Genomic DNA, 15,027 nt, shown 5'->3' with positions numbered 1-15,027 from the left:
CATAAGGGTTCTTTTTCAAAGTATTGGCTGTGAGGCATTGATGACCTTGGAAAGGTCACCCTGATTCTTATCATCGATCCTTGCTCTTCAACCGCCCTGCAGCAGCCACTTAGCTCTGTGCTGTCGTACAAGAAATTCTGACATTCTCATGGGTTGGGGAAGCGCAGTAGAGCTTGTCTCCCAGGACGAATATTGACACCCTGTGGGGCACCATTTTCTGAGAGGAGCTGGCGGCCAGTATAGGCTCCGAGGCCTCTGCAACCACTCACGTTTAGGTCACGACCCCTAACCAGAGAGACCTGGGGCCTTAGATCCGATGAAGGGTCAGTGCAAGGATGGTATGAAGATCGTGTAGTCTTAGGAGTATGGTGACTTCGGGCGGTCGGTTACCACATAGGCTAAGACTTGAACCCAATAGCACGGGGAGGACAAATCTACCAGGTAGTATCAACGTGTTGTACTCGATAGCTGCGCCAAGTCAGCATCATCTCGCGCAGAAGGGACCTCGAGCTCTTTCGCGTGCTGAACAACGCACGGCCTTCCTAATCAGGCCAAAAGACCCTCCTTACTCGCATTACCAGATCACTTACAAAAAGAAGAGCCAAGAAGCCAAGACTGAGCTTGTTTCTAGGTTCTAGATTGCACATAGTATCTCAGCGGCACGTCCAGCGAGCTTTTATATTAAAATGCAGGTATTACGACATAATATGATAGCCTCTGAATGACACAATTACCGAAAGTCGGCAATACATAATAACATCATAACGTATTCGCTCTGAGCAATCACCGCAGGCAATAACTCTTATCAACTAGCACATCACGGGCCCCTGGGACGTGATTCATCGCTAATATATTCTACTCGACCGACCTAACCGGACTGCGAGGTTTGTCAACATATATTAAACTTATCTAAGCCTTCAACTATTCACTCTTCTTTGAGTACCGATCGTGGAGATTGATATGGAGACTACATATTTTCAAGTACCGCCGTATGCCCCGCATCAAGATAGTCTGTCGAGTTACGGTATGGATGGTATCAGAGACCTAGATCTCTATAGTCTCTTCACCTCTTGGATGGCGCACATGAGGACATGTATTGAGACATGCCCTACATCACTGGAAGTCGGTGCGCGTATCAACAAGCAACTCTGGATATGCATTTAGCCACTTAGCCGGAGCCTCGGTTTCGTACCTAGGATTAGCTCAGGTACCTGACTAAAGATCACGCTCTGATAGAGTAATCTTGTAGAGTGATCTCGTAAAACTATCTCTAGGCCGATTAAGAGCCGGGCATGTTGCTATGAACTTCTGAGTTCGTTCCAGCTGTTGTCTCACCATGAGTGAAGCAACAGCTTCTCGTCAATAAGCTAGCCGATATTAATGTCGTATACATAGAGCCCTGTGGGATTAAAGATAACTACCTAGGTATATATCTTCTTACTAGGTAGAGATGGGCCAATAGTAGACTGTAGATATCGGTGTAATGTCCTGCGAGCCTTAGAGTAGATCTCGAAATGATGTAAGAGGTCGTACATGAACAACGTGCCGTCTTCCTATAGTAGTTACCGGGCCTATTACTAACCTGGAATGCATACAAATCACCTAGTGTGTAATTCAGATGGATACAAAGAAAGCTGTTTGATTAAACATTTGTTCTGTATAACATAACGCCCCTTTATGGGGAACTACATATAGCTTGACTGGAAGCTGCAAAGAACGCCACTACCTAACGTTAATAAGGTCATTGTCTGATTTCTAGGTATTGTGAATTGGTATTGATATGTCTACAGGAAAAAAAACCAGCTCACTATGAGTTAATAATTAGCCATTCTGTTCGAAGACGTGTATCCTGTTCGGGTTGGATATATGTAGGAGGCAGGCACCCTACCTAGTAGGTATGTATATGCGAGCCTAGTAACTTAACCAGGAAGTTTCGAACAATTCATAAGTTTCATTATAAAGCAGCATGATACGAAACAAGTTGGCAAAAGGTTGTACATATCTTCCTATATAATCTCATCAAATCAACCACCTACCTAGGTAGTATCTGAGCAATTTATTCTTAGCGTCTTCCACCGCTATCACAAGAATATATCAACCAACCAACCGCTATCACAAGCGTTCAACAAAAAAGCAGTTTCACATCAACCACTTAACTATAATGGATAGCATTGCATCCCAACAGGACTTTCCCGAAGAGGGGACTTCGACAAAGACCCCCCCTCGTAACTTGCTTATTTGGGGCAGCGTAGCCATTGGATGTGGTATTTTACTTTGGCTGCTTGCCATGTCCTGGTGGGTATATAAACTATGGAGTTTGCACAAACCAAATCGCCAACCCAGAGATGTCGAAGCGCAGTTTTCGACGGAGGATTTGGAGTTTCAGCAAAGGGTACAAAGAGAACAAGATAGTAATAAGTCGCAGGGAATACGCTCAGAAGTACCGCCGTCAACGCCGACAACGAAAGACGGCGTAAAGAAACATGTCAGATTCTCTGACCCTAACTCTCAACATGCGGCGACCGTTGAGTCGTGCAATGAAGAAGAAGATACGCAGCCATCGCCCTCGACTTCATCGGTTAAGCCGGCCACAAAGTCGTCTAAAGAGATCCCTGAGGTAGATCTTAGTGATCCGTTTGCTGATACAGAAGAAATACCTGGCGGGGAGGAGGACATACCAGGAAAGCCTACTGCAGCCCCTGAATCGCCTGACAAGCTCGAAGAAATCGAGCTAGGACGTAGGCAGGCAGGCAACGATGAACCTAGAGATTTGGTGAAGATATCGCAAACTAAGCGGTTATCTCAGATTGAGAATAACGAAACTTAGTTTTTGGAAAGTGTTAACGTAGGTAGGTAGTTAGGAGTAAATAAAGAATAAGGGGCTAGGTAAAGTGAATTAAATACACTGTGTACTAACCAAGTATTGGAGCTCTTACTTAACCTAAGACGTTCAATCATGTTAACTGTATCAGAAGCTTGAGGATAGAACACTTATGAATAAATGGTGCATTTCTTAAATTTAATTCTTACCCATCTAGGTAGGTAGGTACTTTTTTTTATATTCAATATCCAATCTTTAGCAACGCCGCATGGGTGGACTGTATGTGCCCCTTGCATATGTAAATTTAATCCATCAATTTCTCAGTCATTATTAGCTCAAGGAATTTAATAAAATATTCTCATGGTGAAGATAAAGTTTCAATTCATCCAATATATTTTTTTCTGATGTTCTAAAATTCAGTGTGGTGTTGACACTCAATGCTTGAACGGCCTTGTTTTGGTGTAAATTTCGTTGTAAGTCCCCACCCGCTCTAAAAGGGGGGGCTCACACAGCAATTGTTTGGTCCAGACACAGATCATCGAAGTGACACCAGTAATGATTAAAAACTATGTTCAAAATGAGCTCCTTTGTAGCAACTGTGACTTTGTTTGGTCTTTTACTCTATATCCCCTTGCTTGCATATTACAGGCTGTATTTACATCCCATCGCCAAGTTCCCCGGCCCAAAATTGGCTGCATTCACTCGCTATTATGAGGCCTACTACGATGTCTTCCGCGGTGGCCAATATACCTTCAAAATTGCTGAGATGCACCGGAAATATGGTGAGCCATGGCTCTGTCATTACTCTGAGACGGCAAGACTAACTTACAACATGCCCGATCATCCGGATAAGTCCTCATGAACTTCACATCAGCGACCCTGCCTTCTATAAACAGCTTTACAGCCATAACGCACGATGGGACAAATATGATTGGGCGGTGGAAGCATTTGGGGCGCCGACAGCTACGCTCCATACCGTTGACTTCTATCAACACAAGCGTCGTCGCGCTGCACTGAACCCTTTCTTCTCCAAGGCAAACGTCATTCACAAGTATCACGTTATTGAAACAATGGTGAATAAATTCTGCCACCGCCTACGTACACAGCCGAAGGGAACGGTGATCAACCTTGGCAATGCCATTAGTGCTCTGACAAGAGATATTGCTACTGAAATATTAATCGGTGGGAGCTTCAACCACTTGGACGTTGAGGACTTCCACGCAGACCTAGCTACATTGCAGCAGAACGCAGGGGAAGTATGGCGCACGACTAAGCATATCCGGTGGTTTGGGTTGCTTACGCAGTCCATTCCTAGGAGTATCATTGACAAATTTGGGGATAAGGGTCTCAAGAACTTCCTCTCCTATCTCGACGTAAGTCTTGAACTCATACCTAGGTACTTTTGATAGGTGTATCCAGGTACTGATCAAGAGCAAGAGAACACTGACCTCAGACTAGGCAATGGCCAATATCACTGCCAACATTTTATCGCAGACCGAATCAGTCGATGCTAATATCCCCCTGGTAAAGGGGGACACCGCTCATACGATCGTCCATCAGATCTTGGCATCTGACCTTCCGCCATCTGAAAAGACACTGGATCACCTTGCACACGAAGTTATAACACTCACCAGTGCGGGCATGGAGACGACCGCTTATTCTCTGCGCGTCACTATATATCACCTATTCAAGAACCCCAACATACTCGGTCGGTTGCGAGAAGAACTCGCTTCCTCTAATATAGAGTTATCTGATGCAGAGATCGGTAGCACCGGCCTTGCCGCCCTCGAGGCATTGCCATACTTGAATGCCGTGTTGATGGAGGGCCTAAGACTCGGTACGGTTGTCGCATCGCGCCTCCAGCGAGTCGCACCCGATCGCGACCTGCAATACGGACAATGGCGAATCCCTGCTGGCACGCCCGTGGGCATGACCCCTCTTCTCATGCACCAGGACGAGACTTTGTTTCCGGAGCCGAAGGTGTTTCGGCCGGAGAGGTGGCTGAATGGTGATGGCGACCTAGTGAGAATAGACCAAGGGTTTGAACCGTTCAGCAGAGGCACGAGGATTTGTCTCGGGATGCAGTAAGTCCATTACCAGTCTACCCTATTACCCCTGAGTTATAGCGCTGGTTCTCTAGGATAGTAATGGCGCGCTAACCTATTTCCCTTCAACAGTCTTGCATGGGCTGAGCTGTACACAGTTATCGCGAAGCTGCTATGGTGCTTTGATTTGAGCCTGGATGATGTTGGCCCCCTTGACGTTGAAGCTGCGAGTGATAAATTTGTCACGGCGACTGCTCGACAAAACGGATTCAAGGCGTTGGTGAACCCTAGAATATGAGTATTTTACATACAGGACACATGTATATCACCGACAGAGTCGCACTCAACTCTACAGCCTTAGAAGCTCAGCTGTGAGCACCTAGGCTTCTAGTTACCAGTCTACCTAGGGACCTATACTAGATAAGTAAGATACAGGTAGCCTCCGGAGGCCAATAGATAGGTACCTAGAGACAACGACACTACTCAATCATTGTGTAGCAATCAATCTTCATATACCGAATTAGAGTATCAAGACTCAAAACATATGACACCGTTCTCGAACCATACCTTGATATTCCATCTTCTGATACTTAACGACCGCACGCGTTTCGTGGTGAAATGTATGAACCGGAACGCAATGTTGACTTTTGGGGGGATATAAGGCCGGCCACCCCCTATTAAATTCCTATCAAACCAAATCAAGCCAACAAAGCAATACCATCACTCTAAGCTCTTATCAAAACGTCCATTAACTACTTCAATCAAAGGAAGCGTATCCGTTCTTACCTAGTACCGATTAATCATGTCCGACGGCGAGGCCGGGGTTCAAGCCCTTAATATCACTGAGGGGGTAATCCTCGCAGCGTCGCTCATCCTGGGCATACCCACCCTGATGGGTATCACGTTCCTCATCTGGAGGTACATTCACCGCCGCTACCGCCGTGGTCGTCGACAGGAGGCCCGCGATGCCGAGGACCACCAGCAGCCGCCGCCGCCTCCCGCATACCGCCATGGAATGGAGTTAACCCGGATGGAGCGGAGCGAAGAACGGGCGTACTCGTCTGCCTCGCCGTCGCCGGAACTACCCCCGGTTATCTTTTCCTCCAGGGCGAGCACCTTTGTGGCCCCCCAGCCTATCCGGCCGCTCCCGGCAGCTCACATCTTGGAGGAGAGAGCGATCGTCTTCCGCCTCAACCCGCAGCAAACGATCGTGGAGGGGGCACTTGGGCGAGGAGAAGTGCCGTCGAGCCAGTGGATGCAAGACTCGAACGATGAGCTCCACTTTGGCTATGCTGTGGACAGGGTCTAAGGATCTGGGGAGGGGTTCAAAGTAAGTTGAGTATTGTTGGTGAGCGGGAGGTGATCATTAAATGATGGTAAATCTCTAAAAAAAAAACCAAAAAAAAAAAAAAATCTGTTTCTGCATTGTTTATTGTTTAATAGCAGATCAACTAGTTAGAACGTAAAGTTAGCAACAATAAAATCTGTTTATCTGTTTCCAAGTATAAAGAATTTGTCTACGCACACGTTGGGTGATGAAATAAAGGGGCACTAACCTACCTCTTCTCCTGCATGTGGCATGTATTGTATTGTGCTAACCCCGCAGAATCGCACTGTGATTTGAATGCCAAGTCTATATGTCATTTTCAACACGACTTCAATCTTCATCGGCGTTAGATTTGGTTCCGCCTCTACTAATCAACATTGAAGGTTGTGTACCTCTTGATCTAGTCAAAAGCTTGATAGATCTTCATGAGAAGCCTTTATGTCTAGATGTTAGAGTGACTGGGAGACGTAACCGTACTGTCTAGTTCGTTTTCACTTTTCCGCACCAAACCAATATCATGTCTCTTCCGCATACCGTTGAAGTCTTGGTTGTTGGAAGCGGCAATGCGGGCTTCTCCGCCGCCGTTTCCGCCGTACAAAACGGAGCCCGCAATGTTCTTCTCATAGACAAATGCCCCGAAAACTGGGTTGGAGGCAATTCGTATTTCACAGCCGGCGCATACCGAATAGCCCACAACGGGCTCTTGGACCTCCTTCCTATCGTCAACAATGTAGACGAAGAGCTTGCGGGGAAGATCGACCTTGATCCTTACACAGAAACCAGTTTTGCAAACGACATGCAACGCATCTGTTTGGGGCGATCAGATTCTAAGCTGAGCACAGCCCTGATTGAGGATTCTAACTCGACTGTGAAGTGGCTGGCAAGTAACGGCGTTCGATTCCAGCTCTCCTTCAATCGACAGGCGTATCTGGTCGACGGACGGTATAAATTCTGGGGTGGCCTGTCGCTTAAGACTGAAGATGGGGGCAAGGGACTCATGGAGGATCATATTGCTATCGCCAAAAAGCATAGGGTGCAAATGGTTTGGGACACGGCGCTGACTGGAATCTCGGTGGAAAGTGACGGGTCTGGGGTATCTGCACGGGTGCATCACAAAGGCCAGGAAGGCATCATTCGGACGAAAGCGCTCATCCTAGCTAGTGGTGGTTTTGAATCCAACCCCAAGCTTCGTTGCCAATTCCTAGGTCCGAATTGGGATTTGGCCTATGTTCGTGGCACCCCATACAACACTGGAGACTGCCTCGAGATCGCTCTGCGTGATCTCGGCGCCCTACCGGCTGGCAACTGGTCGGGCTGCCACTCAGTGGCGTGGGATTACAGCAACGCGGACCCCCACACAGGGGACCGAGTAGCCTCGAACGAGTATACCAAGTCAGGTTACCCCCTAGGACTAATGTTGAACGTCGAAGGTAAGCGATTCGTGGACGAAGGCGTTGACCTGAGGAACTACACGTACGCTAAATTTGGTCGCGCAATTTTGGCACAGCCCGAGAGCATAGTATTTCAAGTCTGGGATGCTCGCACAACTCCATGGCTACGATCCGAAGAGTACCGCGAGGAGCGCGTCGAGAGAATCACTGCGTCGACAATCGAAGAGCTCGCCGACAAGTGCCAACTGCGCGGCCTGCACAACCGGGATGATTTCGTTTCTACCATCCGCGAATACAACGATGCAGTTTATGCTCATCGCAGGGAAAATCCTGAGGCGGTTTGGAACCCCGCGATCCGAGATGGCTTGTCCACTCAATCATCTTCGACGAGGCTTCCACTGGCCAAGTCTAATTGGGCTTTGCCCCTGGATCAAGCCCCTTACCTTGCGGTCAGAGTCACATGCGGCATTACTTTCACTTTTGGTGGTCTCACTATCGACCCTGAGAGTACCCAGGTCATCAGCAGCTTGACTAGAAAGGGCGTGCCCGGAGTCTTCTGTGCGGGGGAAATGGTGGGAGGTCTTTTCTACTCAAATTACCCCGGCGGGAGCGGTCTCACTTCAGGCGCAGTTTTTGGTCGTAGAGCTGGCAAAGCAGCGGCAGAACTTGCGATGCGGAGATCTGAGGGCTCTGGGTAATCAGTACTAGGTACTAGGTACCTACCTCCAGATCCGACGTATTCGTTTTTCATCATATATATATCTCTGGCGTCCCCGTGCCTGATTGCTTGAAATCCTGGCCTACCTGACTCGGTCTCCCGAGTCACTAGTACTAGCTACCTAGTATCCAATATGTGGGATGCTACTATATCGTGTTGAAAGGACAGACCCTTCTGCATCTTAGAACTAACCTACAGCACGCGAGCAAGGTCTAGAAAACGACATAACATAAACGAAGGGGGAATTGTATAAAGATAATTTGAGAACAGTTATATTCAAAGTCAATCATGAAATTTGGCATTTGGATTCTACACTCTTAGTGGTATCTGCTTAGGTACTAGGTACTTTTAAGGGGTCAGATCTGAACCCCATGTTAGCTCAACACTTAGATCAACGCTTTGAGCCAACGATTATTCTATCATATCAAAGCTAAGTCCACTAGCATTACTCACGTTCTCGTTCTACGTATTGTAGGCCCTTCCGTTTACACGCTGCTGCTAGTCAGGAGTCGGCTGTACCCTCGTTAAGCAGGCCCTATCCCTTGTGTTGATGGTGTAGATACAACTTACCAAGCTCTCGGAATATAGTATGTGGTAGGTAGCTCAATTCCCATCCCAGGGACACGCTATGTCAAAGCTAGTCTTGTTCACGATACTATTCTCCGCGTCCGCCCCAAGTCCTAGCGATGTATGGCATCATGCGTAGAGTCGTCTCTAAAGGAGTCGGCAAGCTTTATATATATCGCCCGCTTACACGCACGGCAATATGATATACTTTAGGTATGCTTCCGTGGTCCTACATTATCAGTAAAAGCTCATATCTCCCAGGTGACGGCCTTGTTTTAGGCGTTAATCGCCATCCAACTCCTCGTCGTTTGAGTTGTCTACTACCATGGCCAACTTAAAAAGAGCCCTCGTTGGCTTACTAGCCACGTCATCTAGCTACTTTATATACGGCGTAGAAGCTTACTGGCGTATGTCCTGCAGCCTCATCCAAACCAGCCGTCTTGATCCCATCGTCTCCCCTGGGGCCGTCTCGGCCCACGTGCATAAGGTCTCAGGGGCAAGCAACTTCGGCCTCTCCAACACGTATCAGGACCTCATTGATTCGCAGTGCACGTCGTGTGAAATTCAAGATGACAAGTCCATCTACTGGACGCCCCAGCTGTACTATGAGCACGCCAATGGAAGTTTCGAGGAGGTTCCAAATGGCGGGACTGTCGTCTATTATCTCGGGCGCGGTGAGAATCGGTCCAACATCGAGCCCTTCCCCCCTGGCTTTAAGATGGTATCAGGCGACCCCTATCTCCGGGCGGACTCCACCACTGCCGTGACCTCTTCCAACAACAACAATTTCCAAACCCGTCCCATCTCTGATCGTGTATCGTTCAATTGCCTCGATAGCTCAGGAAGCGCTCCGGAGAAGAACTACATGTTCAGTACAGATTGCGACAACGGCCTGCGAGCCCAGATACAGTTTCCTTCCTGCTGGAATGGACAGGACTACCAACGCGATCAGTCACACGTGGCTTACATGTCCGGAATCGACAACGGTATATGCCCGCCCTCGCACCCGCGCCAGCTGGTACACCTGTTTTTCGAAGTTCTCTACGGCGTGAACGACATAAAGAAAGAGGCTGGCGGGCGATTCGTGTTTGCCAACGGCGACCCCACCGGCTTCGGCTTCCACGGCGACTTCATGAACGGGTGGGAAATGGACGTTTTGAAAGCCGCCATAAGCACTTGCGCCAATGACGACTCCTCCAATGGCCAAATCTCCAAGTGTCCGCCGCTAGCCAAGTCGCAAAACCCTTACTATGCCACCAACTGCCCTGAGCGTCCGGCCATCGTCAACGAGAAGGTGAGGGGAATGATAGACTGCTTGCCTGGCTGCAATGTCGTAACTACTGGTCCCGAGCGAGCGGTGCAGCTTATATGCCCTGACGATTCACCATCTGTCAGTGAGAACAAAGATGAAGGGCCCTTTACCATGTTCAGCCCTACCGTAGGGCAGGTACTTAGCGGAACCACATTCGCGTACGCCGGCTGTGCGACTGACAATGGGAACCCGAGAACGCTGGGCGGATATTCATTCAAAGCTCATAACATGACCATCGAATCCTGTACCTCGGCCTGCAAAGCACAGGGTTATATTCTTGCCGGTCTCGAATACTCTACCGAGTGTTACTGTGGAATTTCCATCAACAGCGGCGCTTTGTCAGATTGCTCGACTACGTCTAAGATGGTGTGTGCAGGCAATGCGACAGAGTGGTGCGGTGCGCCAAACCTCCTTACTATTTGGAGCGATACTTCATACTCGGCATCCGCCACGACCCTAAGCATTGACTCCACAACCATAAACAACGGGAGTGCGACATACTTAGGCTGTTTCAGCGACCCGGGCGGGAACAGTAGGGCGTTGCAGGGAGATTCCAAGGTCAACACCACGGCCATGACGAACGAGATGTGTGTGTCGTATTGCAGGGAAAAGGGCTACCCACTCGCAGGAACCGAGTACTCGCAGGAATGTTACTGCAGCAATGTTAATACCGGAACATTGATCTCGGATGATAGTCAGTGCAGTATGAAGTGCAAGGGGGATTCACCACGAGCCTGTGGCGGAAGCTTGAGGTTGAGTGTTTGGAACATCACCCAGAATAGGGGAGTCCAATCCCAGTCCACACAAACACAGACGCAGACCATATCTACTCGATCCACCCAGTCACAATCGCAAGCAACCTCTACGCAACTGAGCCAAGCAAGTGCCAGTGCCAGTGCCAGCGCCAGTGTCCTCAAAGCCGCAAACGGAACAGCCAACTACGTCGGCTGCTACACCGACAAAGGCTCCGACGGCCGCACATTAACTGGCGACTTCCAGTACGGCGACTCCACGACCGTCGAGTCCTGCGCAAAGTACTGCCAGGCCAAGAACTACGCCTTGTTCGGCATGGAATACGGGCAGGAGTGCTACTGCGGGAACGCGCCCAAAGCCTCATCCGCCCTCTCGGCCGAGGCAGACTGCGGCATGCCCTGCAAGGGCAACCCGACCCAGCTCTGTGGCGGGAGCTCGAGGATATCTATCTGGAATAACACGTTGTACGTCCCTACTCACAACATGGTCACTAGCACAGATGGGGGATACGCGTACTTTGGCTGCTATACGGAAGGGACAAATGGAAGAGCGCTGGGCAGCGGTACAAAACCGAGTGCTTCGTTCACTGATGCTGGGATGACTGTGGAAAAGTGCGCAAGTTATTGCTTAGGAAAAGGTTACAGCTATATGGGAGTCGAGTACGGGCAAGAGTGCTACTGCAACAGCGAGGGCCCACGCAACGGAGCGGCGAAGGCCAACGAGGCGGATTGTGGCATGGCTTGCAAAGGGGACATAACGGAGTGGTGCGGTGGGAGTTCTCGAATAAGTGTTTATAAATCTCCCTGACCTAGAAAACCAACTACCTACCTACATAGCAAGCTCTTCAGGAGTGCTGCTATGGTTTCCACCGCCGTCCATACCTATATCCGATTCTCTTCGGCCGAGGCCCTGACATATATATGTATCTATAGATCTGTTCGTAGTATTGATGTCGGATGGACAAATCGACCAACGGATTTTTTCGGATCGCCATTTCACCTTCCCCTTCACCACTGGAAAGTTATATAAACAGAGCGGTGTATGGCCATCGTCTTTAATCTTAGACGTATCGACCTTTCCATCTCCTTTAGAAAATTGTGTGGCACAGTCCAATGCATTGTTATACATGATACCTAAGTCCATGGCGCCAAAGTCTGGCTCCAACATATGATTGACGGTTTCCCCTTGGGCTCCGTCGCCGCGCAGCTTGTCATTGTCCGTAAACCTCCAGATGTCCAAACAGTCATTTCCGTGCCAAATTCGTTTAGCACCATCACGGAAGCAGTCAGCCGATGACTTGATGTCTGTATTGATGAAGACAAAATAGCGCTGCTCCTTGAGGATAGCAACGGACATCGCACGTTTCGTGGACTGGTCCCACTTCTTGACTAACGGGCTATAGACCGTATCAATATCCCCGACCAATGCCCGTCCTTTGTCAAAGAAATTGGAGATAGGGCTGCTGTAAGAACCTCCGGAGCCTGGCAAGTCTTTGGTGGTCATTTTCTTATTCCCGGCGAAGGTTCCTGCTAAGGCCAGTGCTAAGGTCGATTCTAGCCCACTCATTCCTTGACTGAAGACGGTGCTGAGTGTGTCGGAAACAGTCTGTTCGGAATCGATAGCCTTGTGATTACTCTCGGCTACGGCCTTGCCGTTGATACCAACATTGATAGCACCCACCCCAAAGATGGACGTTGGTCCCATTTTAGATCCAGCTGCACCGCCATATCCACCTGATATGATCAGGATAGCGGCGAAAATGGCAGGGATTTGTGAGTGGTCTTTGGGCTTCGGGTCGCCAAAGGCAGCGACGATCTTATTAATTAGTATCGAGTCCTGGACTGTGTTGATGCGGAGCCAGGTATACAAGTAGTTGAACGTAGCTTGAGTTCGCTGCCCAGCCATCCGAATCCAATAGAATTCAGCCCTCTTGAAATCCATACACTCTCCTGGGCCAGAGCATATACTTCCTCCCAAGGTGTTGCAGGTGTTTTGGTATTTAGTGCCGGAAGGGGAGAATTCGTAGTCCATCTTGCTGAACCACTTCTCCTCTCCGTTTTTCTTAAGCCAGTCTTCCAGAAATTTACCGACACCTCCTCCTTTGTCGCTCCAGATGTATTCTCTTTGCTCCGCGGTGCCGGATGGAAGTCTACAGATTCTCTGTTTTTCTTTCGTTTCGTTGTCCTTAGCTTTATCTGCCTCAGACTTGCATTTTTCCGGGTGTAGTCTGCATTCTTTCTCTTGTCCTACAGGAGGAGCAGCATCCACAGATGCCAAAGATAATAGTAGAACCAGGACTTGTTTGAATTTCATGATGGAGCTGGGCCGTATACATTTGTAAAACAATATGCCTCATGAGCATTGAAGTTAGGGGTGTTGGCCATACTTATAGTAAGTACTAGGTAGGCTTTCACCAGTCCGATGAGCCTTTCTCTTTCACATGACTAAATTGACTAAATTGAATTGATGTTATGTCATGGTATGGCATGGCGGCATGAAGGATTCCAAGAGGGACTGGTGTATATAGGGGTATATACGAAGTAAACGACATTCCATGTTTTCACGGTGTATACATACATAGTAGCTGGAGGTACATGTAGGTATTTCGAAGGATTAGGAACAACCTTGAACATGTGAACTCTATCTAATAAATTCCCCAGAAAAACATTAAAATGATCTCCATCGGAAATGCGGGGGAGCTAGCCTTGAAACCTTATTGGTCTACGTTACGGCGCACCCCCTAGGCATGTACATACTACGTAGTAGGTTAGTACCTATCTAGTACCTAGGAGATGGTGGCAGGTACGCCAGAGAGGAAAGTGCGAAGCACTATAATCATGTATTTAAGAATATTTCAATAGCAAGGTCTGATCCTTAGATCTTATCCTTTTAATATACAGGTCTACCCATATTTATCTGGTGACCCCCCACCAGAAGAACTGTGGTGATAGCCTTATTTTTGGTTTTTGGTTTTTTTTGATAATTGGGACCTTTATTGTTTTTAAAGTTATTTTAATCCTTTTATTGATTGAAACGTTATTGTTAATTGAAAGCTCTATTCTAAAAATCAACGTTTATTCAAAAAGTCGTTTATTCCAAAAGCTGTTTATTTAAAAGTCGTTTAATTAAAAGTCCATAGTTAGTTTATTTAAATCAAAAAGTCTAAAAATTGTTTATTTAATTTAAAAAGCCTATAATTTACTAGCTATTATGGCTTATTTTAAAATTTCTCCGGCCTTCCTTCAAAAAAAAATATCCAAAAGTGATTCATCGGCCCGTGGCCCTCCGCAAGCTCCGGGACGGGCCTTCGAATCACTTTTGGATATTTTTTTTTTCAGGAACCGCTGCGCTGGCCGTAGAAATTTTGCTCGTCCAATTAAAAGACTATCTTAGAAAGTCAAAAAGGGGTTAAAAGTCAGGAATGGGTGACGGAAGGAAGGCGTAACCATCCGGAGGATAAGGTTTAGCAAGCTGTGGCAGCAGCAGCCATGGAGATGCCCACATGGCAGTAGCCATGGATAGCCACGGGAGTGGCTATCCACGTCCATGGCCACATCCACGTCCATGGCCATGTCCTAACATCACCCCCCTTTCAATGGAAAGGATAACGTCCACGTTATCCAAGTCCAATAACCTATATACACACATGTGTGTTGATCCCTGATACGAATCTCTAAGCAGACCCGTGCTGCTTCAATAATTGAAATAACTCCAGACAATCCTCCTAGCGGGATACATGTGGTCTTAGTGGTTGGGTTGCTTGAGGCTCTGCCGATGGCCTGTGCGTTGAGGCTCTTGCGGCTCTGCTGATATATAGGGATATGGTCAATGAATAAGGATGGGGTCCATGGTTGGGCAATCAATAAGTATATGGGCAATGGATAAGAATAGGACGGTTGTTGATTAACCCTTCAACAACCAAAAGGTCTGAGGATTTTCTAGGTGAGCATATTGCTCACCCCTCGGATGAACCGGGATGGTATGGGGGTTGGAGGTCTTCCAACCGTAGCAAGAGATGGGACTCAAAAGGTCAATCAGTCAATCAATATATAGAAGAGAAGAAGAGAGCTGAGCTCCCAGCGTCTCAGGCTAG

At 48.0% G+C, this 15,027-nt stretch overlaps 6 protein-coding genes across 6 annotated transcripts; 5 read left to right on the top strand and 1 right to left on the bottom strand.

Annotated features, from left to right (window-relative positions):
- Positions 1 to 2,161: 2,161 nt before the first annotated feature.
- GGS25DRAFT_516354 (uncharacterized protein) lies at positions 2,162 to 2,827 on the top strand (the record flags this gene model as incomplete). Its single annotated transcript, XM_049263185.1, has 1 exon — positions 2,162 to 2,827. The coding sequence occupies one exon, from the start codon at positions 2,162 to 2,164 to the stop codon at positions 2,825 to 2,827; it is 666 nt and encodes a 221-aa protein (XP_049120822.1).
- A 365-nt stretch (positions 2,828 to 3,192) lies between these two features.
- Positions 3,193 to 5,231, top strand: GGS25DRAFT_467340 (cytochrome P450). Its single transcript, XM_049258995.1, has 4 exons — positions 3,193 to 3,603; positions 3,656 to 4,194; positions 4,280 to 4,905; positions 4,999 to 5,231. Exons 1-4 carry the CDS (start codon positions 3,390 to 3,392, stop codon positions 5,162 to 5,164), a joined length of 1,545 nt encoding a protein of 514 aa, XP_049120821.1. The 5' UTR covers positions 3,193 to 3,389; the 3' UTR covers positions 5,165 to 5,231.
- Positions 5,232 to 6,392, top strand: GGS25DRAFT_467339 (uncharacterized protein). Its single transcript, XM_049258994.1, has one exon. The coding sequence runs from the start codon at positions 5,669 to 5,671 to the stop codon at positions 6,173 to 6,175; it is 507 nt and encodes a 168-aa protein (XP_049120820.1). The 5' UTR covers positions 5,232 to 5,668; the 3' UTR covers positions 6,176 to 6,392.
- A 92-nt stretch (positions 6,393 to 6,484) lies between these two features.
- GGS25DRAFT_467337 (uncharacterized protein) lies at positions 6,485 to 8,731 on the top strand. The gene has a single exon (XM_049258993.1). The coding sequence runs from the start codon at positions 6,711 to 6,713 to the stop codon at positions 8,280 to 8,282; it is 1,572 nt and encodes a 523-aa protein (XP_049120819.1). The 5' UTR covers positions 6,485 to 6,710; the 3' UTR covers positions 8,283 to 8,731.
- A 463-nt stretch (positions 8,732 to 9,194) lies between these two features.
- Positions 9,195 to 11,751, top strand: GGS25DRAFT_526680 (WSC-domain-containing protein; the record flags this gene model as incomplete). The annotated part of the gene is made up of 1 exon (XM_049265032.1): positions 9,195 to 11,751. One exon carries the CDS (start codon positions 9,195 to 9,197, stop codon positions 11,739 to 11,741), a length of 2,547 nt encoding a protein of 848 aa, XP_049120818.1. The 3' UTR covers positions 11,742 to 11,751.
- Positions 11,752 to 11,815: 64 nt separating this feature from the next.
- GGS25DRAFT_526678 (uncharacterized protein) lies at positions 11,816 to 13,341 on the bottom strand (the record flags this gene model as incomplete). The annotated part of the gene is made up of 2 exons (XM_049265031.1): positions 11,934 to 13,341; positions 11,816 to 11,860 (listed from the first exon to the last, which is right to left on the bottom strand). Exons 1-2 carry the CDS (start codon positions 13,245 to 13,247, stop codon positions 11,816 to 11,818), a joined length of 1,359 nt encoding a protein of 452 aa, XP_049120817.1. The 5' UTR covers positions 13,248 to 13,341.
- Between the last annotated feature and the right edge of the window lie 1,686 nt (positions 13,342 to 15,027).

Source organism: Hypoxylon fragiforme, assembly GCF_022984875.1.
Source record: "Hypoxylon fragiforme strain CBS 206.31 chromosome Unknown GGS25scaffold_1, whole genome shotgun sequence".
Classification (NCBI taxonomy): Eukaryota; Fungi; Ascomycota; class Sordariomycetes; order Xylariales; family Hypoxylaceae; genus Hypoxylon; species Hypoxylon fragiforme.
The sequence above is the reverse complement of the archived record's forward strand: the minus strand, read 5'-3'. Positions and strand labels throughout refer to the sequence as shown.